Source organism: Magnolia sinica, chromosome 14 (assembly GCF_029962835.1).
Source record: "Magnolia sinica isolate HGM2019 chromosome 14, MsV1, whole genome shotgun sequence".
Lineage (NCBI taxonomy): Eukaryota > Viridiplantae > Streptophyta > Magnoliopsida > Magnoliales > Magnoliaceae > Magnolia > Magnolia sinica.
The window spans coordinates 75,553,458-75,579,735 of record NC_080586.1 but is presented as its reverse complement, the minus strand read 5'-3'; the positions used below and the strand labels follow the sequence as shown (position 1 = coordinate 75,579,735).

The 26,278-nt window shown below is 37.0% G+C and overlaps 1 protein-coding gene and 1 pseudogene across 1 annotated transcript; one reads left to right on the top strand and one right to left on the bottom strand.

The window, feature by feature from the left end:
* LOC131225025 (alpha carbonic anhydrase 7-like) overlaps nucleotides 1–26,278 on the top strand; it is a 127,579-nt pseudogene that overhangs the window by 60,179 nt on the left and 41,122 nt on the right.
* Nucleotides 19,939–24,008, bottom strand: LOC131225337 (alpha carbonic anhydrase 7-like). The gene is made up of 8 exons (XM_058220858.1): nucleotides 23,906–24,008; nucleotides 22,692–22,787; nucleotides 22,371–22,588; nucleotides 21,715–21,821; nucleotides 21,511–21,613; nucleotides 21,250–21,417; nucleotides 20,913–20,966; nucleotides 19,939–20,048 (listed from the first exon to the last, which is right to left on the bottom strand). Exons 1-8 carry the CDS (start codon nucleotides 24,006–24,008, stop codon nucleotides 19,950–19,952), a joined length of 948 nt encoding a protein of 315 aa, XP_058076841.1. The 3' UTR covers nucleotides 19,939–19,949.

The window sequence follows — 26,278 nt, the reverse complement described above, 5'->3', positions numbered from 1 at the left end:
ACTTCATTCATCAGAGCCTTTCTATGTGTGGCCAAACTAGAACAATAGCCATCAACTTCATTCTCGTTTCTTGTTGAAGTTGCACCGAATAACTGATAACACAATTAAAGGATGAATTTTATGAGTATTTATACAGAGAGAGAGAGAGAGAGGAAAAACTTTGATACTCAGCAGTATGATGGACGATCCACAGGCACTTAGAAATTACTTTGAAATTGCTTGTGGCACACGAGTCATTTTATGTCACATCCCGAAATCCGGGTACAGAGTGTGCACCCTCAGACCCGAGTTTCAGTTCGTAACTCGTACACAAAGTGTACTAATTTGATTCATTAATCAGTTTAATCAGAGATGATAATTATATTCAATATAAGGTCCATCATAATCTCAATCACACATGCATAATACTTAGCACCAATCAACTAAACATATATAAATCTTGACAACTCTTAAAATAAAATAAACCTTAAAATCATTCATTTATTATACCATTATAATATAATGATATTTATTCTATGCTAACATTATTACAAAGAAATAAATCTAAATAATTGCTTAAAGTCTCAAAATAAATGTCAGTATGCATTATTCGTTAATTAAACTATGCTAACAAATAAAACATATAATTAAAAATTTTCTAATGCCGCCACTTCATCCTTGGATAGGTATGACCATGTTTCAGGCAGGTCGTGTTCAGGTATAGTAGATCCTTCCGGTTCTTGCGTCACATCATCTGCTAATGGCTCCTCTGTACGGTTTTTCCATCAATAAAAATGTAAGCTGGCCAGGCTTAGTGATATAACCCAGCATGGTTCATAATCATAGCAATTAAAATAGTACATAAATACATGTACAATGATATGAATGTAAAATGATATATGAATGCATCAGATGGGATGATCGTCCATCTGCTTGGGTTGGAGGTCGTCAACCCACATCCACCCGTTGGGTAGGCTTCCACCTTTCGGTAGGCTTGGGCATAGCCCGCATCTGGTAACGCTCTACCAGGATCGACATTTCTTCCAGGGAGGGCTCCTAGGATCGACCATGCATTATGCAATGTAATGAATGAAGGATGATATGTAAATGCATATTTTTCATATTTGACATAGTTATCTTGATTAAAATATTCACATATAAATTTATCGTACAATTATCATATCAAAATATTCAAACTAGTAAATCAATCAAACAATCACAATGATTTATTTTAATTTTAATGAATTATGAGACAAGTTGGGTTACTCACCTGAGTCTGATAGTGTAGAATCCATAGGGTAATTATGTTGGTTTGAATTCAGAAATCCTATCAGTTATATCAACAACATTATTATTCATATGTTTTTATTACATGGTGGGGCCCACCTCTGATTAACATCCTAGGTGGCCAGATCCAAAATAATCAAATAATTAAAATTTCTATTCTATTTTTTTCTCCTTTTTAAGATTATAAAATTGAATGATAATTACTTGATCGGAGTGGTCCATCGGATGGTCAGATCATTCAGATTCTTGAGGTATTATCATGTTTTGTCTCTACACATTAGATGGATGGTGTGGATCTAACCACACATACACCGATGGCCCATCTCGACCTTCTACGCCAAGTGATACCAACACTTGTGCAAAAAATCTAAGATTCATTTATTAAACACTTTTAGATCTGACTAATGTGGCCTATCTGATCGTTAGATTGATCTAAAAATTATGGCTCTTGTATATTTTGGCCTTAAGGATCATATGATCCGTACAGATCTATCTTAACACAATCAGATTCCATCCATTTAATTTATTCCTAAAATATTACTAATTAGACCAAAATCATAAAAACATCACTTTATTAAAATTGACTCTACACACCTATACAATGATGGTGTGGATGATCCACGCCATCCATTGTATAGATCAAGAAGAAATTAACAACATAATAAAAAGTTAAAAAGATCTAACGATTAAAACGTACCTGATCGAGCCTTCTTAGAATTTTCTCTTCCTTTTACTTTAGGGCTTCCTATCTCCTTTTTTTTTAATGCAGAAACCTTCCGTATCCCTTTTTAAAGAAAATTCTCATAAGATAGGATGAGCACATTCTCCCTTATCTTGAATTTGAATTTTTTTTTGATATTTAATAAAAAATTTATTATTACCATTTCAAGAATGGATCCCTAAACCTCTCTCTCAACTAAGAATATTACTACCAACTCAACTATTGACTTGTTTTTATTTTTTATTTAAAAATAAAATCTTTAAATATTTAATTTAATTTTTTAATAATGTACCAAAATTTAGGGTTGTTACATTTTAAGCTGTCCAAATTATGGTTTCCAGTGTAGATTCTCATGAACCAAAAATTGCACTTATTTAATTAACTGACTATCAGATTGGTGAATATTTTTTGAATGGTTAAAAATGAAAAAATATCCAATGGAATGTCCATGAATCAGAGGTTAGGATTGTTAAAACAATCTTATCTTAGGTCTGTGACCCAGCAACAGTGGGTTCCATAATTTAGTCAGTTTAATTCAGGTTAATGTTCTTCATGTGTACAAGTTCTGATTAGTACCTGTGTATCAAGTGTGTTATGTTGCCTGAGTATCATGTAACTCTCCTTTAATTATATGAATGGGGTGCCATGTCCAAATGTTAAAGGAACCCCATTGTGGATTGACCATGAACCAAAAGTCTACTGGACTGGAATGAGGTTTGCTCGAATGCATCCCGACGTATTGCAATATGATACGTTGGGACTATACAAATTAGAATTGGGACATTTTCAATGACCCAAACCGTTTGTGTGATAGGGCTCTCCTTTGATGGAAGATGCCCAAAAGATCTATCTGATACAATAGTCTATTTTCAAAGAAACAGTCAGATTTTAAATGGTTGAAGCAATCCAATTTAAGAGATTTTATTTATTGTGTATCTACATCACAAGTTGAGAGCCTTCAAATAAACAATTTAGATCATTGAAAGATAATCCATGTTGAAAAGCTAAATTCCCAATGCATCGCATTGAAATACATAGGATGTATTCGAGTAAACGCCAACTAGAACATCCAAGCAATTGAACTGCTGGGCTTCCTTTTGGTTGAATTTGTATTTCTTTGCATTTTCTTTCTTAGCTGTCTGTTTTCTAGCATATAATCTAATGGTTAGGATTTCCTAATCTACGGATTTTTGGTGTAGGAACATCCAAAGTGTGGAACACGTTATCAACGATGTAGATCATGAACTACGGACCATACATGCAAAAGCAAAAGAATAGACATTCTATGCTTCTTTATAAAAAAATAGATTTTGGGTCGTCCACCCAAACATGCCAATATCGAGTGGAAAACACATTATATTCCATTACTCGTTTTTTAATGTCATAAAATGATGGATTGAGGAAATTTTCTGTACCCATTATGAAAGGGCCAAACGTGAATTGCGTTGTTGGGCATAGTCACAAGATATTTCCTTTCTTGCTTGTCTTTGGGTGCCATTTCTTTTATTTGTTAAATGAATAATTAAAATGCAGGTGTCCAAACGATGTATCTATGATTAGGGATGTCAGGACCTGGGGGTATTCGGTTTATAACGGGTATGGGTATGATTTGTGGACCTGTTTTAAAAAAACCAGTCATGCATGCATTTAGAAATCTGGTTCGATGGAGTATCAGAACCTGACAGATACCAAATCAATGATATATGTAATATATAATTAATAGGTGCTAATCTTTAAATAATTACAACAGGTGTAGAATTTTCAGGAGACATATCTGGAATTGTTAGGCCATGTTTGGGATCAGGGAAATGAGATTGGATGTGATAAATTCATGAACTTGTCAAATTTTTAGATACATATTAGGATTGGATTTAGTAAATTCCGAAGTTTATTAATTGGCAATGGAGCTTCAAATCCTTGGATTTGGTAGCATTTTGACAATGATATGGCATTTATTGCAATGGAATAATTTTTATTACTTTTAAGTTTCTCATTTTTTGAATTTGTGAAATTTTTATTTCTTTGTTTATTTTTGGATTTGGATTTGTCCCTAATAATGATTTTTTTCAGAGCGGATGCGGGAAATTCATGAATTTAATAAATCCTATAAAAAAAGTATGTGAGATTTGAATCCATGTAATTCAAAAATCCTTGCCGCTAAATCCCTTGTCTCAAACAGCCCATTGGGAGAATTCCATTTTCCTATTAGATTAGATTACGATTTTGTGTATAAGAAATTTCTGTTAGGTGAGATTAAGAAATGGGCCCGTATGATGTATGTTTTACATTCACTCATATCCATCAATTGCATTGAATCATTTTAGGACATGAGTCGAAATAACCGGGAGATCCAAAACTTAAGTTGGCCACACCACAAGAAATAGTAAGAATAGTGATGCCCACCGTTCAAACCTTCCTGGAAAGCTTTCCCATGAGGCAACCAATCAATCAAATGCACATTTCCATAGGGGCCATGTGCCTAAAAATCAGGCCAATCCATAACTTAGGTGGGGCACACCACGGATAATAGTTGAGAGTGAATACCCATCATTGAAACCTTCATGATTGTTTATAGGGCCCACTGAAACATGGTTCAGAATCCAGCCCATCTATTATATGTGTCCCACTTGGAGGAGTGGTCAGATCAAGTTTTGGCTGTATCCAAAACTCAGGTGAGCCCCACCAAGTACTTTCAGATGTTTTAGGCGTGATTTCACACATTTTTAGATGATGCAATTCATTTGAGGTCCATATACAATTGGTTTTTAGTATATCCTATAATCTAGAGGGGACCCACCAAATGCTTGGTGCGGATGTTTGACATAGATCATGGTGGGGCCCAGTAGTAGACTCACAAGAGTTTCAACACCAGGTCAAGGGTTTCGAGCACCCATTGTGGTGAAATTCTAATGTGTGGTGGGAGTGTGTGGGTGTGTAAAAAAATGGATGTGCAAGAAATCAGCCGTATTAGTAACTCAAGTGTGCCACGACATTGAAACCATGAAAGTTATGTTTAAAACATTTATAAGCACTTGGTGGGGCTCACTTTTTTTTTAAAACACACTCACGCCGTAGTGGGATTTCACCACCTATATGGATACTCAGAACCTTGACCGTAGTGGGACACACACAATGGCCCTATATACAATCAAGAAGGTTTCAATTGGGAGGCATCCACTCTCAACTATTGTCTAAGGTGTGGCCCACCTAAGTCATGGATTGGCCTGATTTTTAAGTCCATGGCTCACATGGAAGGGTGCATCTAATTGATGGGATGGATGTGCATCACACATCATGGTGGAGCCTAAGTCATAGGCGTCCCCTTGTTTCTCTCTCCTGGGATGCCCAAAGATAACTATTCTCCTTCATCAATGAAATACCATCACAGATTTTTTTTTTTTCTTTTTTTTAAAGAAAAAAAAAAAGAAAAGAAAAAAAGAAAAAAAAGAAAAAAAAAAGGGCGCATCTAATTGATGGGATGGATGTGCATCACACATCATGGTGGAGCCCATAGATCTGGACCTCATGGGAAGCTCACATGAGGTCGACCTCATCTTCCTGAAAGTTTCTATGGTGGGCTTGCCCACCCTCTTTCATGTGGTGTGGCCCACTTCATTTTTTTGGATCTCCCTGATTTTTCCACAGACGTCCTAACATGAACTGTCACAGCTAATGAATGGAGTGGATGCCACAAATATATTAAAGTGGGTCCCAGCGAAATGTACCTCGAGATTTTAGTAAGCCCATTTTTTATATATAATAAATGTCAAAATCATGTGGATTAGCAAAAGGATTTTGCTTAGCCCACCGCCTCTGAATTGTGACGTTCCAATAAATAATAAGTGGCATATGTTTAAAAAATCACATATACCAAAGAATGGTTGTCGGATCTCATGGGTACCTGAGTCGTAAGGGGTCTTTTGGAACCATGGATTTGAGGGGATATCAAATCCCCTCAAAGAGGAGGTTTGAAATCTACAGTAAAAATTTGGATTACATCTAAAATCTTTCCAAGAGTTGCATGTGTAACATGTGTGTCACTAGACTTTTAATCTATTGGACACATGGCCCACTAGTGATATCCCAAAACTATTAGATTAACAATTACATCACTATAATTACTTTAATACGATGATCAACACCGTCCAAACATTGTCTATGTAAATCAACGGTTAAAGATCGTTGGTTAGTCACTCGGACATAATCTTGTGCTTGTGGCCCATCTAAGACTTGGAATTTCATCATTTTGGGGCAAAGTATATATTTCGGTAGACTTATTAATTACAACCATTGTGTCAAACATTACATATATTCACTAATCAGAGATATTTAAAGTTGATTTAGTAATTAAATTCAAACCTATGTAAATATACCATACATAGCTACTTTTGGATTAAAGTTGATTCTAAATCCAGGGTGCCAAACACAATAGGAGGATTTCAAATCCAGGGGGTTCCAAATCCACGCTCCCAAACAGGCCATGATCCAAGCTTGGGACCTCAAATATATGGTACCCAGACCTTGTGGGACTAGCACAGGGAGGGACGTGATGAGGTTGATCACTGTCTTCCTTAAGGGATAACTACTCCGAATTCACGGAGCTCTTTGGACTCCTCATAGAACATTCTCAAATTCATGAGTGATAAAAACAAGAATAATTCCTAGTAAATTCAAAATAACTTGATTGATAATAATAAAATAAAATTACAACTATTTAAACAGGGAACCCAATAGGATGGAGTTTTAGACTTAGACTCCAACTCAAACATTCTAAAAACACGACTTACTATAAATAATAAGCTTACTATTTATAGATTACCTCTATTCCTACTAAACATTGTGATTTTTGGCCAAAAATAGTAAGTTTCCAATTTGGCACAATCGCATTATTTTCCTAACTTTTCTTAGCCCTTTTCATGTTGGGCACGACTTTTACAACTCCGAGGATCAAAAGCTATAGTTGAACTAAAACTTATTATTTATAATAAAAATAAAACTAAATGGGACTTTTGACCATCGATCTGATGGAATCTCGCAAATTTGGCATGGGCAACCTAGTGTAGAGGGTTTGGTTGGCTTAAGTATGCCATCATACCCCAAAATCATATATAATATGTCAAAAAATTCATCCCAATTTGTAAGATACAACTGATTTAAGGTTCCGATGGTCCAGATCGTTTCTACCTCCGATCGGGCCTTCTCTAGTCCAGCTTTGCCATGAAAGTGTCTACAACCCGCTCTACATCCAGGCCCTGATTTTCCTGGGTACGGATACACTTGAACCTCAACCTTACCTATTAACAGCCTAAGTACCATAATATTCAGGTTTTGATATTACATTGGACAAAATTTGAGACTGGCCAATATCTACATATTATTATGGTTCATATTTGGAATGTTGCTGGTGGCAGGCGCAATGCGAGAGTGGCTTGAAAGATTTGAGAGAGAGAGGTGAGGGTATAAGCAGTAGTAAAGATGAGAAGTTACTTGGAAGTGCTTTAGTGCCCTCTCTTTTAGTTTAAAACCTTTCTTATCTCCTAGCTTTAGCAATTTGAAAAACTAGTTGCATGAAGGCCTTTTCCTTAGACACATACAATAGAGATTAATTCTAAAAAGAATTCAAGCTTTCAGTTTCTACTAGTAGCTACTTTTGGGATCAAAACATCCTGTTCATTCACATTAATGGTCACTTACTGAAACAAGAAATGATGCAACGGTCCACATTCTACTAAAAGAGCTAAGAAGCATCCGGCCAAGAGGTTTTCATGGCATGATCTAGGGTGAAACCCAATAGACTAATGGACTTGATCTTCTACAAACTGCCTGGAACCCAATAAGTTAGGAAGATGGCTTTGTCTAAAACAATTAGGATTTCCCACGAAAAAACAAGATATATAAAAAGCACATACTCTACCATTAGAACTTCTTGGGTCATCTAAGTTTGTGTGACCTAATCAATAGGTTGGATGGCACATAAATATTACAATGGGTTCTAGGAAGTTTTTAATAGTGGGCGTTCAATAGAGTTGTACACGAGTCGAGTTAGCTCGGTCAGCTTGCATGGCTCGACTCGACTCAATAAAGCTTGACTCGGCTTGAAATTGGATTCGGACCGAATCAAGTAGGTTTTTGGAGCTCAAAAAATTTTTGAGCTGAGTTCGAGCTAGCTCGAGCTCGACTCGACTCAGATCGAACCTCAACTGAATTGACATGGATCAAATTGGCTTGGTGACTCAGTTATTTTGATATTGATGTTGCTCGCCAAGTGTTTGATGAAATGACTCAACTAAGTGTTGTTTTAGGTGCATACATTCTCCACGGGATCGGCTGGTGGCAGCAAAGGAATGGAAATGAAACAAATCATCACGAAAAACTTTACATTATAAAACTGCCCTCAAATCTTGATTTTGATGTTCCCTCCGAGTGTTTGATAAAATACCTATAAACTATTGCTACTATTTATGTGAGAAATTGAAGATGTACTTGATGCAGGGATGAATGTGATGAGGTCGATCACCGTCTTCCTCAAGGATAACAACTCCGAATCCACGGAGCTTCTCTAGACTCCTCCCAGAAACTTCTTAAATCCACAAGAAAAGAAACCAAGAAAATATAAATAAATTCTAATAAATTTGAAATTTGATTGATCGATGAAATAAATGAGTTCACAATCCTTTAAATAGAGATACTAAGCAATGTGAGAGAAATCAGAAGCAAACTACAACTAAAACTCCTAGAAATTCGTAACTTACTATAAATAGTAAATTAACTTTTTATAATAAGTTTCCTATGTGGCTTAACCACGTTATTCTCCTAATTATTTTAAACACTTTTCATGTTGGACACAACTCCTAAAGCTCAACGGATGAAGAGTCCTAATTAAACTAAAACTTACTACAAATAATAAAAATGGAAATAAACATGAAATTTGACTGTCCATCTGATGGAATCTCGCAAATTTGGCATGGGTAACCCAGCATAATCGGGTTGGTTGGCTAAAGTAGCTCATCCTACCCCAAAATCATATATTGTACACTGAATAGCTCACTCCAGTTTGCGACATATGCCTGTTTTAAGTTTCTGACGATCTTAATGACTTCTGCCTCTGATCGGGCCTTCTCTAATCCATTTTGGATATGAAAGTGTCTGTGACCTGCTTTACATCAGCACTTTATATATTTGAGTTATATCAGCACTTTATATATTTGAGAAAATGTCATGGGCTCAAATTCGGCTCGAACTATCCTGAGATGCTGATCAAATTGAGCTGAGCAAAGCTTTTTAAGGGGAGAAATTACATACATGCCTTTGTTTAATTCTTCCTTAGAAGGTGGAGAATTGAGAATTGTGAGCTCTGTGTTGTATGTGCTAAACATCCAAACCGTCCAATAGTTGCACCACATCAAGATTATCATAGAAATAAACAATATTGCAGGTTCAATCATAAAGCTAAACCATAAAAGATCATTTACACTACTCAGAAACGCCCAAATTCAAGAGTGGCTGATGTGATAATTAAATTGGATTTTTTTTATTATTTATTTTTGTGATTATTATGATGAGTTGCATATGTTGGACAGTTTGGATGTTATACACATACCACATAAACACTATGATTCTTGACTTTACTGCTAAAAAGGAGAAAAATAAATTATAAATGAGAGCCTTTTAGTAATTCCTCTCTTGAAAAAGTATCTCACGGGAATTTACAACTGTGCAGACATTGCTTGGAAAATTGCAAAATTTTGAGGAATTTTGCAGTGAAAATAGTTATACGGACATACGGTAATACTGTATTATCGAATCGGGAATTTGCAAAAATCCTGTAAGTGTAAAATATGTGAAATGATAAGGTAACCATAGCTTACCCTAAACTTTCCAAGAATTGTTTCTGGCTATTGTATCAGTTCTGTGGGAAATCTAAACCGTTCAAAAAGTTGGCCCCTACATGAACATAACATGCATGCAAATAAGGGAACCCAAGCAACAGGTGGTCCGGATGTTCAGAAGGAATAAATGAACGACGATGATCTGAACCAACGTAAAGGTATGGCTTAATTCATGAATAGATCAGTCTTACTTTCATCTTAGATGATCTTCACCATTGGGCTGACCTTTCGCATGGACCGGAAATCCCAAGCGTGTGACATGTTTGTGAGAGAAAAAGTAGTTCCCTGTTCATTTGTCACGCACGAGTCCTTTTCAGTACGGTGAAATTAGGAATACTCTATATGTCCAGATGAGATGTACAACCAATGGAGAGAATGAAATGAAACCATTTCGGAAACTAAGTTGGCCCACCGTGCACTGACATGGATTTCTATTGTCATCAATGCACTGTCGATGTTAGATATCATGTTTTTATCTTATTTTTTCTATCCGCAGCTACCTGTCTCTCTCTCTCTCTCTCTCTCTCCCTATATATATATATCGATGCTCACCAGCGCACCTGTTCTCATGAGATCTTGTGAAAACTTTTTGAAAACTCATCACCCTAAAGCCTGAATGATCCATGTGATATAGCATTTCATTAAACCTTTAAGGCCTTTCACTCTGATCAAAAACTCTGGTGGGCTGTGACATAAAGAGTGAAGCAAATCGAGGAGGCAAACTGTTTCCGTTGGCCTACCAAAGTTTTGGATCAGGTAAAAGTTGGGCCTTGGGGTTTTCATGGGGCGCTGGATCACATGGATCGTTCATATTTTGAGCTCACATCACGTGAGATGAGTTCTCAAAAAGTTCTCACCAATTCTTACGAGAAATGATTCCAAGGTGAGCATATATATATATATATATATATATAAGAGTCATGCTCACCTACGCACGTGCGCACCTTTGCACATGTGTCATAGGTGTCTAATTTGAACGGTCCATGTGATGCGGAATCCCATGAAACCCCATGTGACAAATTTTTCACCCTGATCTAAAATTCTGGTGGGCCATAACAAAGAGAAATGAAAATCAAGGGAGGAAACTATTTTCATTTTTCATGGCCCATCAAAGCTTTAGATCAAAGTAAAACTTGGACCTGGAGGGTTTCACGAGGTGCTGCTTCACATGAACGATTCAGATTTTGGATCCACATCATGTATGATGAGTTCTCAAAAAAGTTCGCACTAGTTCCGTGTGAACTGGTGTGCAGGTGAGCATTTCCCTACACACACACACACACACACACACACACACACACTTGAGTGGCTTGTTTTCACGTAGGGTGCACCTTGGGTTTGGGTCAATCCCAACCAGGTTGACCCAATCTGAGTTTGGGCTGGGTTGTCAAGGTTCTCAATTTGGGTTTAGGTTGGAAAACTCCACCCCAATTTGAATTGGGTTAGGTATGGGTTGGGCAAATTAGGGTTAGGTAGGGAATATCCATATGTCTTTGGGTTGAGTTGGTTTAGGTTAATATTCTCAGGTTGGAAATCAAGTTGGGTTTGGAAATTAGGTCAGGTTTGTGACGTAGCGTGAAAAGGTCATGAAGAAGAAGATTAAAGTCTTCCTCAAATGACTAAAATCTTGAATCCATGAAGTTATTCTTGAATCCACAAGAGTAAAAGGGAAAATTTTAAAAATTTATTATTTAATAATGTTTTAGGCTTCCCAATTACATCACTTGTAAAGAAACAACAACAACATGATTCGTAATTACTAAAAATAAAAAATTCTAATCCCAAAAGAAGTCCTAATTAAACGAGAATAGAACTTTCCTGAAATAGCAAGTTTTTAAAAACAAAAAAAGTCCTAAATTAATCCCGTCAGATGATTCCTATCATTATTTTCCTAAGAAGACTATATTCAACAAAACTCTAAAATGAAGGAGATAAGACAAAATAAAAAATTACTAAAAATAGTAAGGTTTTATTTATTTATTTTATTTTTTAATTACGATTTTGAATAGGAAGGAAGCATTTTCTTGCAAATTAGACTAACGCGACCCAATATAGGTCAGTTGACCTCAGATGACTCATTATAGTAAAGATTGATAGGTCGTGCGTCCCATAATGGTACTCAAATCTAAAGTTATGGTTAATTTATAGTTCACACTTTAAATGACAATATCTCTCCACCCAGAATGATTTTCTTTGAACTGGATGCGCCGCAAGCCCAATTATGTCATTTCCTATGTACGACTGAGCTTGAATCTTACAAACTACGTTTGCTATCTGTTCATGCTTCTTTCAGTCCAGCTGTGCCAAGAGTAGGTATTCGACCTGCTCTAAATTAATTTGGTTGTAGGTTGGGTCATCTTGAGGCAAAGTTGGGCTTGGGTTGAGCCTCAGCCTTACCTAACCTGCCTGAGTTGCACCCGTACTCCCACTTCTATTCCTCTTTACATGTAGCCGCATGTAACCACACTGTTAGGGAAACCAATCTATAAAGGCATGGTGGGCCACCGTGACTTTTAACATACCACATTATAGTTTCGTTGTAATCTTATGTTGGGCTGGCAGTCCAAAAATCATGAAGATCTAAAGCTCGACTGAGTCCTTTCGAGTATATGTGCAGACACACACACACACTCCCTCTCAGTATCTCTATCCATGTAGCCTGCATTTGGATGTATTTGCACCTTTAACGTTCCTCTCTTCATGTTTCCCTTTTAAGACTTAACAGAAGTAAAAAGAATGTATCTTACCAATGCTCCAGCCCATCACATCTATTTCCATGCTATCAGATAAGGCTATTCCACCCGCTTGGTGGCCAAATCTGTAAAATTAGGGTTTTGAATGGATCGGGTTTGAACCAAGACAAAGTCAGTCCAAGCCCAGCATGCATGGTAGGAATTAATCCCAAGTCCGGCCTGAACTTGTCAGAGGCCGAATGGAAAGGCCCGACCCCGACCTTAGTCCAAGCTCATATATTAATTGCTATTTATAAGTCATCTAATCTAAATTAGTCATTGAATATAAAAAAAATATATATGAAAAGACTTCTAAATATACTCTTGGAAACTATAAATTGGACAGGTTGATGGGCTTTATGCACAGCCCATGCCCTTGAGCATCATATGCCAGCCCAAGTTTAGCCTTAAAAAGGCTCATATTCCAAAAGCCCGACAGGTCAGCCCGGCCCATTAACAGACCTATGTAGAATTCTCATCGACCGTCAGATCATTTTCTTTTGAGATGTCCACAGCCTATAACTTTCATTAGAGTGCATCACCTTACAGATGACCTGGCCATCAAATCATATGGTCCAACCATTTAGGTTAGCCACGTGCATATGGAACCAGGACTATCATCTCACCTGCTTCTCAATTCTTCTCATCGTTGTACAGAATAACTCAACCCGATTAGGACCTAGTTAGAGATGAACGGTCCTGTTAGGGGCTCTGTGGGGCCCACCATCATATATATATATAGAGCTAAAAAAGGAGGTAGATTGAAGGCTCAAGCAGACCACGCCACATGAAGTAGTGGGGATTACAAGCTTACGGTTGAAAACTCCAGGCTCACGGAAGTTTTGGATCAAAGTGATATATATATATATATATGCTATTCATGCAGGTTTATATGACCTTTTAAACAGGTTGGATGATAGCTAAGCATCACAGTAGGCCCTAGGAAGTTTTTAACTGTAGGAATTCAATCCCCGCTGCTTCCTATGGTGTAGTCCACTTGAGCCTTCAATCTACCTCCCCTTTGGGCTCATGCCCCAAAATGATCTGTCAAAATGGATGGATGGTGTGGATAAAACATACACATCAAGGTGGGCCCACAGATCCCTTGACAGGACTAATGGGTTAGTACCCAATCTGCACCCTGCACAAACCCCACACATGCCAGCTGGGCATATTTGGATAGTGATGTATTCATACCTGTTTCTTATGTTTTCTAAAGTTCTTTAAAAGACAGGAACAAGAAACGGTCAGGTGTTGCCATTGAAAAGTATATACATTTTTAATATAAAGTGTCACATGTGGAAAAGGTCGGCTTCAGATCACCTAAGGTCAATGTGGGGCCCAAAGAATCATCAGATGGTGAAAACCTGTATTATGGTCAGATCATCAGCCATTAATTAAAGCCAACCGAACTCTATTGGCATTTTTGAAAACCTATTGAAATTTGTGATGAGGCCAGCATTTTACAGGCTAAGTTACAGCTTAGGGGATGACTTTATGTAAATGAAATCCGTTCATTTTATGGTCATTCAACTCTTTTTTTTTTTTTTTCTTTTGTTTTTTGGGGTGCTGTTACCAAAAATCTGAAAGATTCAAAACTCAGGTGGGCTTCAGCATAGAGAATAATGTAAAATCATGCCTTAAACTCAAAGTTCATGTGTTATCAATTATTTAAGTTTTGAACTAGAGTGAATTTTGGTGTGTTTCTCCATTTTTTAGGGTATCAGATAAATGGATTGGATGTCATAAAAACAAGACTGATAACCGTAAACATAATTAATGGCCTGTTTGGCAGCATGGATTTTTGAAATTTCATTAATTGGGGGAGAGTTTAGTCTGTATAAAATCTAGTGGCAGATTTGAAATCAGAGCTTTGAAGTGGGAGATCAAAACGAACTCTCTAGGAGGATGAATTGGATTACTCTCAAGTCTAAATTACCTCAAATCCTAGCTACCAAATGGCCCAAAACACTAAATCCTCACAAATCACTCAGAGTCCATGCGCCAAACAAGCCATAATGGTGTGTATCCTCACACTAACTGTTTTCCCATTGTGACCTACCTAAAGTTCTAGATGGTCCTACTTTTTGAGTTTCCTGATGGTAAATAGGAGAGAATTGACCTAATGGATGGGGACATGGATTCAATGGATTCTTGGAGCCACCAAGGTTAGCAGATCCATGCCAGTGGGGTCCACCATAATGTATGTGTTCTATATCCACTCCGTCCATCCATTTTGCCATATTATCTTAGGGCATAAGTTCAAAAAATGAAGCAGATCAAAATATCAGGTGGACCACACCATAGAAAATAGTGGTGATTGAACACCCTTCATTAAAAACTTAATGTGGCCCACAAAAGTTTTGAATTAAGCAGATATTTGTGTTTTTCCTTCATGTAGGTTTGTCCGATCTTATCAACAAGTTGGATAGTAAATAAAAATTACAATTAGCCCTGGGAGGTTCTTAATAGTGAGTATTCAATCACCAATGTTTTTTATGGTGGGTCCACCTGAGATTTATATCCACTTCAATTTTAAGCACATGACAAAAATGGATGGACAAAATGAATTCAAAACACATACATCAGGGATTAAAGTGGGCAATTACAGTAACATCAAGCAAACTGGTCAAGAGTCAGAATTCAAATCTTCTTTGCTTCATTTTCTCATTTTTCTAGTTGATGGTTGGTGCCAGACGCTACGTGTCATAATTTAATGGGCCATATAAATTCAGAATCCCAAGCCACCATATCTCATATGAATGTTCCTGTGATCTGCCCTCATTTTTCCATGTCCTTATGACTGGGGCACTTGTCACACAACACGTGTTACATTCCAGTTAGTCATTGGCATACCCTAATGTGGGGCGTTGTTCCTAATGTCATGTGTCAAAGGGACGCAGATTGCGTCCTACCCCCACCGGCTCTAGCTGGGAACTGGTAGAAGCTTTGAGTGGCCACCGTGATGTGTGGATCTTATCCACACCGTTCATCCATTGTTTCATATCATTTTATAATAGAATACTAAAAATTAGGCATATCCAAGCCTCAAGTGGACCACACCACGGGAAGCAGCGGTGATAATGATTCTAATCGTTGATACTTTTCTATGGCCCACGGTGATGTATATTTTCCATCCAACCTATTCATAAAGTTACATAGACCTGGATGAAAATAAAAAAGAAACATCAACTCCATCCAAAACTTCTGTGGCCCTAAGAAGTTTTCAACGGTAAGAGTTTAATCCCCATTGTGTAGTTCACTTTGACTTTTGATATGCCTCATTTTTTGTTTTATAATCTAAAATGATACGAAAAAATGGATGAACGGTGTGGATAAGACCAATACATCACGATGACCACTCCAAGCTGCTACTGCTTCCCAGCTGGAGACGGGCAGGGGTAGGACGCAATCCGCGTCCATGTCAAAGATGACTAGTGCGTGCGTTGAAAATGTATGGTTATGAGCAAAACTTCTTGGTGTTGAAATTCCATTAAGTATGGTTACGAGCAAAATGAGTTGGTTGATATATAATCTTTTAATGGAATTTGTTACTTATGCTTGCAGGTGTACACGAACCGATGTAGCTCGGTTAGCTCGCTCGACCCGACTCGAATCGAACCAGTTTGGTGACACAGGTTACTTTGATATTGATGTCGCTCACCAAGTGTTTGATGAAATGACTCAACAAAGTGTGGCTGGTTGGGGTGTTTGGTCTCACTATCAATCCAGTCTTTCCATAAGAAGTGTATTCCTCTTCTACGAGGAGTCTAACAGTTTTGTTGCCTAGTTATCAGAAGCAGCGGGAAGCAAGAGCAGCAAATGCAGAAAGTTATTTCTGGATTCAGATTGCTTAGGAATTCTGAGATTTCAAAACTGGTGGTAGATTAGAATGTGCAGGCAAGGAAGTCTCTCGAGCTGGACGTCTGTGATGAAATTTTCTTACAGCTGTATGCAAAAGCTCTAGAGGCATCTCAGGCATGCACGAAGGTACTTATAGACAGAAGTGAACAGAACGCCGCTTACTTTCATGGCAAAAATGGAATGAAAAACTGGTAAGTAATTTGATAGAAGTTGTATGAAAGCTATAAGGAAATATACCGAATCCGATGGCCTGCACAGCGGTCAGAAAAAGCAAAAAAAGAAAAGAAAAAGTGTGGCTGGTGGCAAGGAAGGTATGTATATGAAACAAATACCATTTTTTTTTTTCAACAAGGAGATTTTGAAGGTGCAGTCATTGTGTTTGTGAAAATGCGGCACAGGTGAACTCGGCTCGAACTGGCCCGAGCTGTTGACCGAACCGAGCCGAGTTCGAGCTGGGGTCAGCTAGTGGCCGAGCCGAGTCGAGCTGAGGCAAGCTTGACTCGGTTCGACTCAATGTACACCCCTACTTATGCTCCTTTGATGATCTAATCAGTGCATCATTGCTGATTTCATCCACGACATCAACAGTCTGAATTATCCCAAATGTATAATGTTTGTACGAGTGTCAATATCATTTTAAAAGTAGCTGTGAACCATCATAAGAGTAGGTGAAACGATGAAAAACGCACACAAAATAATGCTAAGGAAGATTAGTGAAAACCCATGCATCTTATTTTTCAAGAAGTCAATTCAATTTTTTTGATTTTTAAGATTTGAAAAATCTTTTGAAATACTAGACATTTTTCTAATTTTTTCTTTGCTTGAGAAATCTAATGACTACCTGATAAAAATAATACTGGCATCTTAGTGGCATGTTATACTTATGAGGAAGGCCATTTGTATGGATATGGACTAAATACATGTACTCCACATGTGCTGACATGGGACATGTGTATGAGATCTTGGGTGTCCCTCTGGCGGGCCTTTTGTTGAAGTTGTCCTGGTCTGAAAACTTGGGCCAGTGTGGAAAAATTCGTTAACATGCTCCATTTGATTATTGTTTTTCTAATAAGTGTCTTTTCTTTCACATTTAAAGTTCCTCAAATGGGCCTTGGCTTTTTTGGACTTAAAAAGTCAATATAATTTTGCTTTTATCCTGTTTAATATCATCAAATGAATGTTTAGTTAGAGTTATTTGGGAGAGGAACTCAGTTACTATATACTATATAGTAAGCACATGTGTAAGTGTGGTACATTGAAAAAGATCAATATGAAAGGAATGCTCTTTAGTCTCAATTTGCGAGCATACACTTCTTCTAGAATCAGGTCTCATATGAAAACAACTTAAATTTTGAAGTTTTTATTTTACTGGTAGGTATGGCGCACATGTGAAGAGAGGAGAGAGATGGTTAGACCTTTTTAACATAATTAATATGGACAGTCCATCACTCACCATTAACTGGATGGTTAGGATATTCTTATTATAGTTTAGAAGAATAGGTAATCAGATGCGGGCCCCACATGATGGAAGCTTTGATGAATTTTGTAGTTTGTTGGTCCATTTTTCTAGCCATTGATAAAGTGGTTGAGATGATCCAATCAAAGTAACTGCTTGACAAGGATAAAAAATGAAAAGTGCACTATGTAGGATGGATGGTCCGGATAAATGGTTAGACTATATCTTGTCTAATAAAGATGATTCTTTCATTTCTTATACATTGATGATTAAGATCCTAGAGCAACTAAGAGGGATGGGCGATCAAACGTGAGCCCCACATGATAGATGATCCAGACCAAAGATCAGACCTTTTCTGTTATAAGTACATTGAAATATACTATATACTATATAGTAAGTGTGCACGTGTAAGTGAGGTACATCGAACAAGATCAATATGAAAGGAATGTTCTTTAGTCTCAATTTGCGAGCATACACTTCTTCTGGAATCAGGTCCCATATGAAAACAACTTAAGATTTGCAGTTCTTATTTCACTAGTAGGTATGGCACACATGTGAAGAGAGGAAAGAGATGGTTAGACCTTTTTAACATAATTATTATAGACAATCTATCACTTACCATTAATTGGATGGTTAGGATCCTCATATGAAAGTTTAGAAGAATAGGTGATCAGATGCAGCCCCACATGATGGAAGCTCCTGATGAATTATTGTAGTTTGTTGTCCATTTTTCTGGCCATTGATTAAGTGGTTGAGATGATCCAATCAAAGTAACTGTTTGGCAGGGATAAAATATAAAAAGTGCACTATGTAGGATGGATGGTCCAGATGAATGGTTAGACTATATCTTGATTAATAAATATGAATCTTTCATTTCTTATACATTGATTGGATGATTAGGATCATCAAATTAGAGCAACTAAGAGGGATGGGCAATCGAACGTGAGCCCATCATCATAGATGATCCAGATCAAAGATCAGGCCTTTTCTATTATAATAAATATGGACCATCTATTTCTTATTTGGTGATAGGATGGTAGAGTTCTTGAGTTGGTAGTTGTCCTACAGAATTTTCACCCAGAGTAGCCCTTTCTGCAGCAGTGTCTTCCTTTTGCTCTATGTTAATAATACAGCTTTGATCTCAGTTCTCAGCAGCAGTAAGTACTATGACAGGCTGCTGTCCTTTTAGGAGTATGTTTCATGATCACCGATTTTCAAGCTTACCTTTGGCTAAACATAGCTTTAGTTTTAATGCATAGATATGTGGAGCCTTGCTATTTTTGGCAGAGGCTTCTATCTTGTATGGTGTTTTGCTAGTCGTTAGACATATTCCCCTCCCCTGTTGTAGGTAATTTTTGTTGTCATTAATAAAATTGCAGGTGGTGTGCTCCCACCTCAGAAGAAGAAGAAGAAAGATTTGATGGTAGGATCTTCAAAATTAGAGTGATTATTAAGAAGAAAGTGTAAACAAAGATAATTCCCTCATGATAGACAATCCAAATCAATGTTTGGACCTTGCCATAGTAAATATTGACCATATATTCCCTACCGTTGATTGGATGTCCATGATCATCAAATCATTGATTAAACAATCTCTATTATCCTTTGGGTGGTTTGGATCATCCAATCAAAAGTAATTTTTAGAGATGAAAAAATTAAAGTTGGGATGGACATTATGGATTGTTAATCCCTCTAAAGATGATATGATGGTCCAGATATCTAACAATTGGTCATGAAATGGGTAGCCCATATTGAATAATCTAGCAATCCAAACTTCTTGCTACGACCATGATGAATATAATCATCAATTAACTACCATCTAGACATATGCTCCATCCATCATGTAGTCATATCAAGTAAGGGTATCATACACTAATTTGATCTTTACATATGAACTAAATTCCTAGTGGTAGGAAAAAAAAAACAAAACAAAAAAAACAAAAATAAGAAACATATCATGTTTAAACCTATGATTGTAAACTGTAAACTATATTTGGAATCATAAAATTTCCCCATTGAAGTCATGGTCGCACGCCATCCACATCGCTAAGCCTTGGAGTGTAGAAGTGAATTTCCCGTTCGTTAATTGGTTGTGATGGTCTTGCATTCATCTCTGCATTCTGCAACAAGGAATTAGAAGTCATCCACATAAGCCATGTATCATAATCAACAGATATTGATCCAACTGGCTAGATAACCTTGCTAGGGTATGTTATTTTTGGATCAAGGCCATGTCAGTGTGAGCCCTTGGCTCAATGGAATATTAACCGGCTTATAAGTTAAGCTCCAATACCAACTGTAGTAATTGAGCTTTTTATTTAAGACCCAAGCTTGTCCATTAACATCTTAAGAAGGCATATTCTAAGGTTGGCTCAAACTTCGCAAGGAAATTTTGCTAAACCCAACCATAGTCTGTTGTTACTAGTTCTTCACAAAAAAGAATCCAGATCCACTGTTTGTCACGAATAAGAAATTCCTTTTTTCCAGCATCTTGATTGGTCCATGTCATCACTGATGTTGTCAGCTATGCTGCGTTAAATGCAGTGTGTGATGATGTGGCCTAATCAGATTGTAACAAATAGAAATTTTTTGTTTGTAGCAAGCAAAAGATCCAGAAAAATAGGAACATGACTTGAATTTCCAAGTCAATGTTTGTATAAATAAGAACAAAATTTCAAATCATGACTTCAATGACGAGAAACAATTTCACCCCTTCATTTATTTGTTTAAATTATGATAATTAATATGTTGATCCTACAATCAAGAGTTTAAGCATGGAGGGAATTTATTTGGACAGTTACATATAATATATATATATATATATATATATATATATATATATATATATATATATATCTGCCTACTGCAGCAAAAACACACTAGTCATTTGCATAAGCCATACATCCACTGTCCATGTAAGACTTCTTGTATGCATTTGCCAATGCACGTTAACAAGTATGGTAGTAATAATGGTAGAAACTCACATCGTTAACAGCCATCCTTAGTAATTTCACTTGCTCTCTTGAAACAGTCCTCACCTGAAAATCATGATATTTAGGTAAAAGCATTGTAAGAAAAGGAAAGATTCCCATGTGTGTCTAGGGAAATTATCAAGTGAAAATGTTTTTCACTAAAATTGTAGTTTAATCATTTGTTGTGGTCCATATCATAATGCGTTGATTGAATTTAACCCTTGGCCAGTTTTTCGAAGTTTATTGTTTGGTGTCGGTGTATTTAGAGTATCCTAATTTTCATACACATGCTATTTTGGCACTTTATAAACGTCCACTCAACAACGCATGAATGGTCTAAAGAACATACCTTTTTAACCATTGTCCAGATTACATCTTGTTTGCAAGGAGGGGTAGTGAGAGATCCCAGGTATCTATAATATTTCCTACTTCCCATCTTTAAATGCCTTGGGTTAACCACTCCCACATCTCTCTCCATTTCATGAATGTCAGCAATAGATCTGATATGTTCCATCAGCTGAGAAAATAACAAATCTCACATTACTGAGAGAAGTCCAAAGCATGGCGAGGAATGAGGACCTTGGAAGAGGCAGATATACATATAAGATACCTCTAAGAGAAATGAGTCCGGTCGTCCAATTTTGTACATGATTCCAACCACGGCTACTTGTCCATTGGAGCTCTCATGAACCATGTGCACCTCTAGATCATAGCTACAACAACCACTATATCATGAACAAAATGAAAGAAGAGAAATACCAAGTGTACTTTTCTTGAATGATGGTAAAAATGCACAGGACAGGTAGCACCATACCTCTTGCCATTTATGGTGTGCTCTGAAGGAGAGTGCCAGTGGCACTGTCGTAGTACATATTCAGTTCCATTAACATGAATTGATCCTGCCCCATTAATCCATCTCAACTGCATCCATCAATAACAAGAATTTTGAAAATTACATAACAATAACGTCTTTTAACCGACAAAATGTCATAAATTCCCTACTTAATGAACTTTTAAGAAAAAAAATTATTCCCCGATATTGGAAATTTTAGAGAACTAGTTTAGTCTTACTTCAAGAACAAAGAGTTGGTGTTGCATATTGCATGACTCAATCCCGGCAAAATATATAGTCCCATCGAGGCCACAAGTAGAAATGGTCTGATGATCAGAACTGTCCATGTCGTGGGTGCTAGTAAGATGGGCCACAATCAACAAAATGTTGAAAGGATGATTTGTTCATTGGTAAGTATAGTTGACGGACCACACTTCGACATTAATTCCATAAATCAATAGGTAGGATCATAATCTAGTGTGATTATGAGACTGACCATTAATGCAAATAACACTGACAAGATGGATGGTTGCGACCATCTACCTCCCATGTAGCGGTACATGCCATTGTGATTGATTGTGAACAAACGCAATAGGAACTTTAAAAACAAATGCTAGAGGATTGTATTCTAATATTACCATTATATCATGTCCTCTATTCTTGAGGGTCGCATTGGATGACTTGTAATGCCTTTTTAATCTCCTTAAATGGGACACTACCTGCACTCTTTCATGCAACAAATCGATTGGAGACTGCATATCTCCATTCTTACACATTGCCCATTCCTCATGTATATCTCCCCAATTTTCAGGCCCCTTACCACTCCCTTTCACATAATCAAACTCCCTCTCATCCTCTGCACCATAAAATAAAAAAATAATTAAAACCATAGATTAGTAAAACATTAGAGAGCGAAGCAGAAAGGCAATAAATTTTATGCTGTTCTAAAAATCCATTACCAACTTCTTGTGATGTTGTTGGGCTAAATGAAAGATAAGTAGAAAAAGAAAAACACAAAATATGATGAAATGTGTGCTTGGGTTTTCCATGTTTTTCTTTCAAGAATCAGTGAAAGGCAAAATAAAAAAAGGAAAGATCAAGTTGGCTTCTTCTTCTTTCCTTCTTTCTCTATTTCTATTTGTTGGCCGGAAATGTTGGAGAGCAATGATAGCTTATATAGAGAACAGATGTTGCAATTTCTCCAAAATATTAGTTATGGTTGCTGGTTTTCAAGTCATTCGTATGAATAAGACAAATGGTTTAGACAAATGTCTCTAACTAGGAAAATGGTGAGGCCTATCATTCCAAATGGTCTGGCCCACCACCCAGATATGACCCAACCATCTGCCCATTTTCTTTTCATCCATCGATTATTTTCATACAGTGTTGCCCATCCAACGGCTGGATTAGCACTGGCTTGACTCACGGTAGAGGTCATCTACAAATTAGTAGGGCCCATCTATTAAAGGGCTTTGATGAACGATGCCACGTGCGATTGTTTTGATGGTAGTATGTATAAGACTCTTATAAGGTGGGCCACACTTGATCATTGGTTTAGATATGACCATTGGATTATTTAATTTGAGCGATTAAGTAGGCTCCACTATAATTGTCATCATTGTAAATAAGTTTGGGGAGGAATTATCAACTCTTGCCTTAAAATATACACCACAATTTCCCACGTGTAGGGCATCAGAGCTAGGAAAATATTGGACATCATAAATATCAGGAGGATACACTCGTTAGGTGGGCCAGACCTGTATACTGGTTAAGATCACAGGCCATCCATTGATTTCTTTGGTGTGGCCCACCCAATTCTCGTGTCAGACTGATTTTCAAGCCATTTGATTTTGGCAATGAGAACTACGTAATCAACGGCTAGGATCTCTAAAATACGTGACATTATGGCTGGACAGAAGGTGCAGTATGGCCATCTCACGGTACTTGCCGAAGTATCTAATCGTTTATGGAGACTCGAATAACCTGTCCTGAGTGGTGACGAACGTTTGTTGACGAATATTTTGAAAACAACAGTATTTAATACGTTGAACAGTATTTAATACGTCGTTGAATTGAATTGGAAAATCTAAATACGGTCTAGAATAACAGTCTCCATCTTAGTTCAGTCGTTGCCTGGGTTTGTGCATCTGGACCATCAATCAAGTGGACCTACTGTAGATGGTGAAGAAACTCCCTTCCAACATGGTATCCTCATCTTTCATATCTTCAATTCCAGAAGGACAGCCGCAACATATTTCCAGTGGTTGAGATGGCATGTTTGGATGGCTGTATTTTTATTTATTTTTTGGTTAGCTTGTACACCCACTGTCAGTTCACACTTCAGTGTTAGCCACCCCCACTAGGGAATTGATACCAAGACCATAGTGTTGAAACGAGGTATCTTTTAGTCAGTCTACCACTTGAGCTATGGATATGGGTGTTTGGATGGCTGTATTGCATGGTGATGAATTATAGAAGTGCAATAATTATAAATTACAATATTTATCACTTACTTAAACGGTAATTTAGCCGAGATTTCTTGTGGCTGAATACACACGTGATAAAAGTACAGTTATAATACTTTTATTACTTGTTTGGCTCCTTAAAAAACAACCGTGGTGTAAAACTCACATTGTTGGTTCTTATCATTGATTGGACAAACAAGCTAGCAAATCATAATAATCCGCTGGAATTACCCATTACTTAAATGGGTGGACGTACGTTGACATTGCTTAGTTTTGTGGGCCCACCATCATATGTGTTATATCCGCACTGTCCATCCATCTTGTGAGATCAGTTTATGAAAAGAGTCAAAAAGTGAGGCACATCCAAATCAGAAATTGATCACACCATAGAAAGCAGTGGGAATTGAATGCCTTTTATTGAAACTTCCTGCAGTCGACGGAAGCATGGGATGAAGCTGATATTTGTGTTTTCCCTTCATCTAAGTCTATATGACCTCATTAACCAGTTGGATGGAAAATAAACATCTTAGTAGGCTATAAGAAGGTTTCAATGGTGGGTGTCATTGTCCACTGGTGTCTTTGGTGTGGTCCACGTCTTTCTTATTTTTGGAGTCATGCTCTAAAAAGATATTGCAAAATGGGTAGGTAGTGTGGATACAACACATATTATGTAAATTATCCAAATGTATCTATTCATGGTGTATACTTTACATGCATATTCAAAAATTAAAGCTATGAGAGTAGTATAGCATACCCTTTTTTTTTAATTACTATTGTCGCAGTGGTAATCATCATCCATTTATATAATATTATAGTACATTATTGTGATGTAAGCTCTAAAACAAATAGGCTCTTATATCACTGTGATGTCTAATCAACAAAAAAATATGCTATAACTTTCCACTAATGGAAATGAGATTTCTACGCTATGTATTATAAGCTTGTAATAATTAGTCTTTCTTTTATTACATTTGTATTTGACTATTAAAGTATTTGTTAAATTATGAGTTAAAACAAATATTGAAAAATTATAATGACTATACTTTTAATCTACACTTTGTACTCTTAAAACTTCCTATCCAAACATGCCCTATATGTGAAAGAAGTACATATCAGATGGATAGCGCTACAATCCACTTAAAGGCCAACAAAATTGATGGCCTTGATTCTTCAATCATACAACCAGGAACAAAATGAACTGGCAACAGACCAAATAGGGTCCCATGACAACGGTCACCATAATGAACTGCATTCAAATCTTCCTGCCTTCATTACACTTTCCTGTGATTGACTGTGGCCAGCACTATAGAACGTGTGATGGTCAGTCATTTCTGTTCAAAGTCTGGAATTATTTTATTTTTATGTTTTTCTAATTTTGATTGTGGACCACCTAATAACATAATAATAACATTAAATATTCATTTCTATGACGACGTGAAAACAAGAACGGCCTTGTACATCTGCAGCATCGTATGATCCTTGGACTTGGATTGGCTAGTGACCCCTGCACCAGTTGGGTAGTTGGTGGAAAAGCTCTGTGGGACCCACCACGATGCATATGTTTTATCTGGAAGCCCGATTGGCTAGTGTACCTCACACCAGCTAAATAGCTGCAGTGATGTATTTATTATATCTACACCGTTTATCGATTTTTAGAGATCATTTTAGAGTATTATAAAAAAATGAATCATATCTAGAGATTATCTGGACCACACCACAAATAACAGCAGAGATAATGATTTTCACCTTTACAAAATTTGTAGGGCTCACCATAATGTTTATTTTCCATCCCATCTGTTCATAAGTTCACAAAGACCTAAACTAAGAGGAAAAGCAAATTTCATATTGATCCAAAACTTCCATGACCCTAAAAAAGGTTTTAATGGTAGACGTTCAATCCCCCACTACTTTTTGCATTGTGATCCACTTGATTGTTAGATCTGTCTTATTTTTCTTCTCAAGCCTTAAGACGAGCTCGTCAAATGGATGAACAGTTTGGATATAACACATATCTCATGATCAGATCCATAGAACTTACTGACATCAATACAACATATATATAGCTGGTGTGAGGTACACCA

Coding starts and splice junctions, on each gene's coding strand:
- LOC131225337 (XM_058220858.1), bottom strand. CDS start 24,008: ATGCCATCTCAACCACTGGAAATATGTTGCGGCTGTCCTTCTGGAATT. Junction 22,788..23,905: donor GAGTTTCTTCACCATCTACA/GTAGGTCCACTT, acceptor GATTCTTGAAAG/AAAAACATGGAAAACCCAAG. Junction 21,822..22,370: donor ATAGAGGACATGATATAATG/GTAATATTAGAA, acceptor TGATGGATGCAG/TTGAGATGGATTAATGGGGC.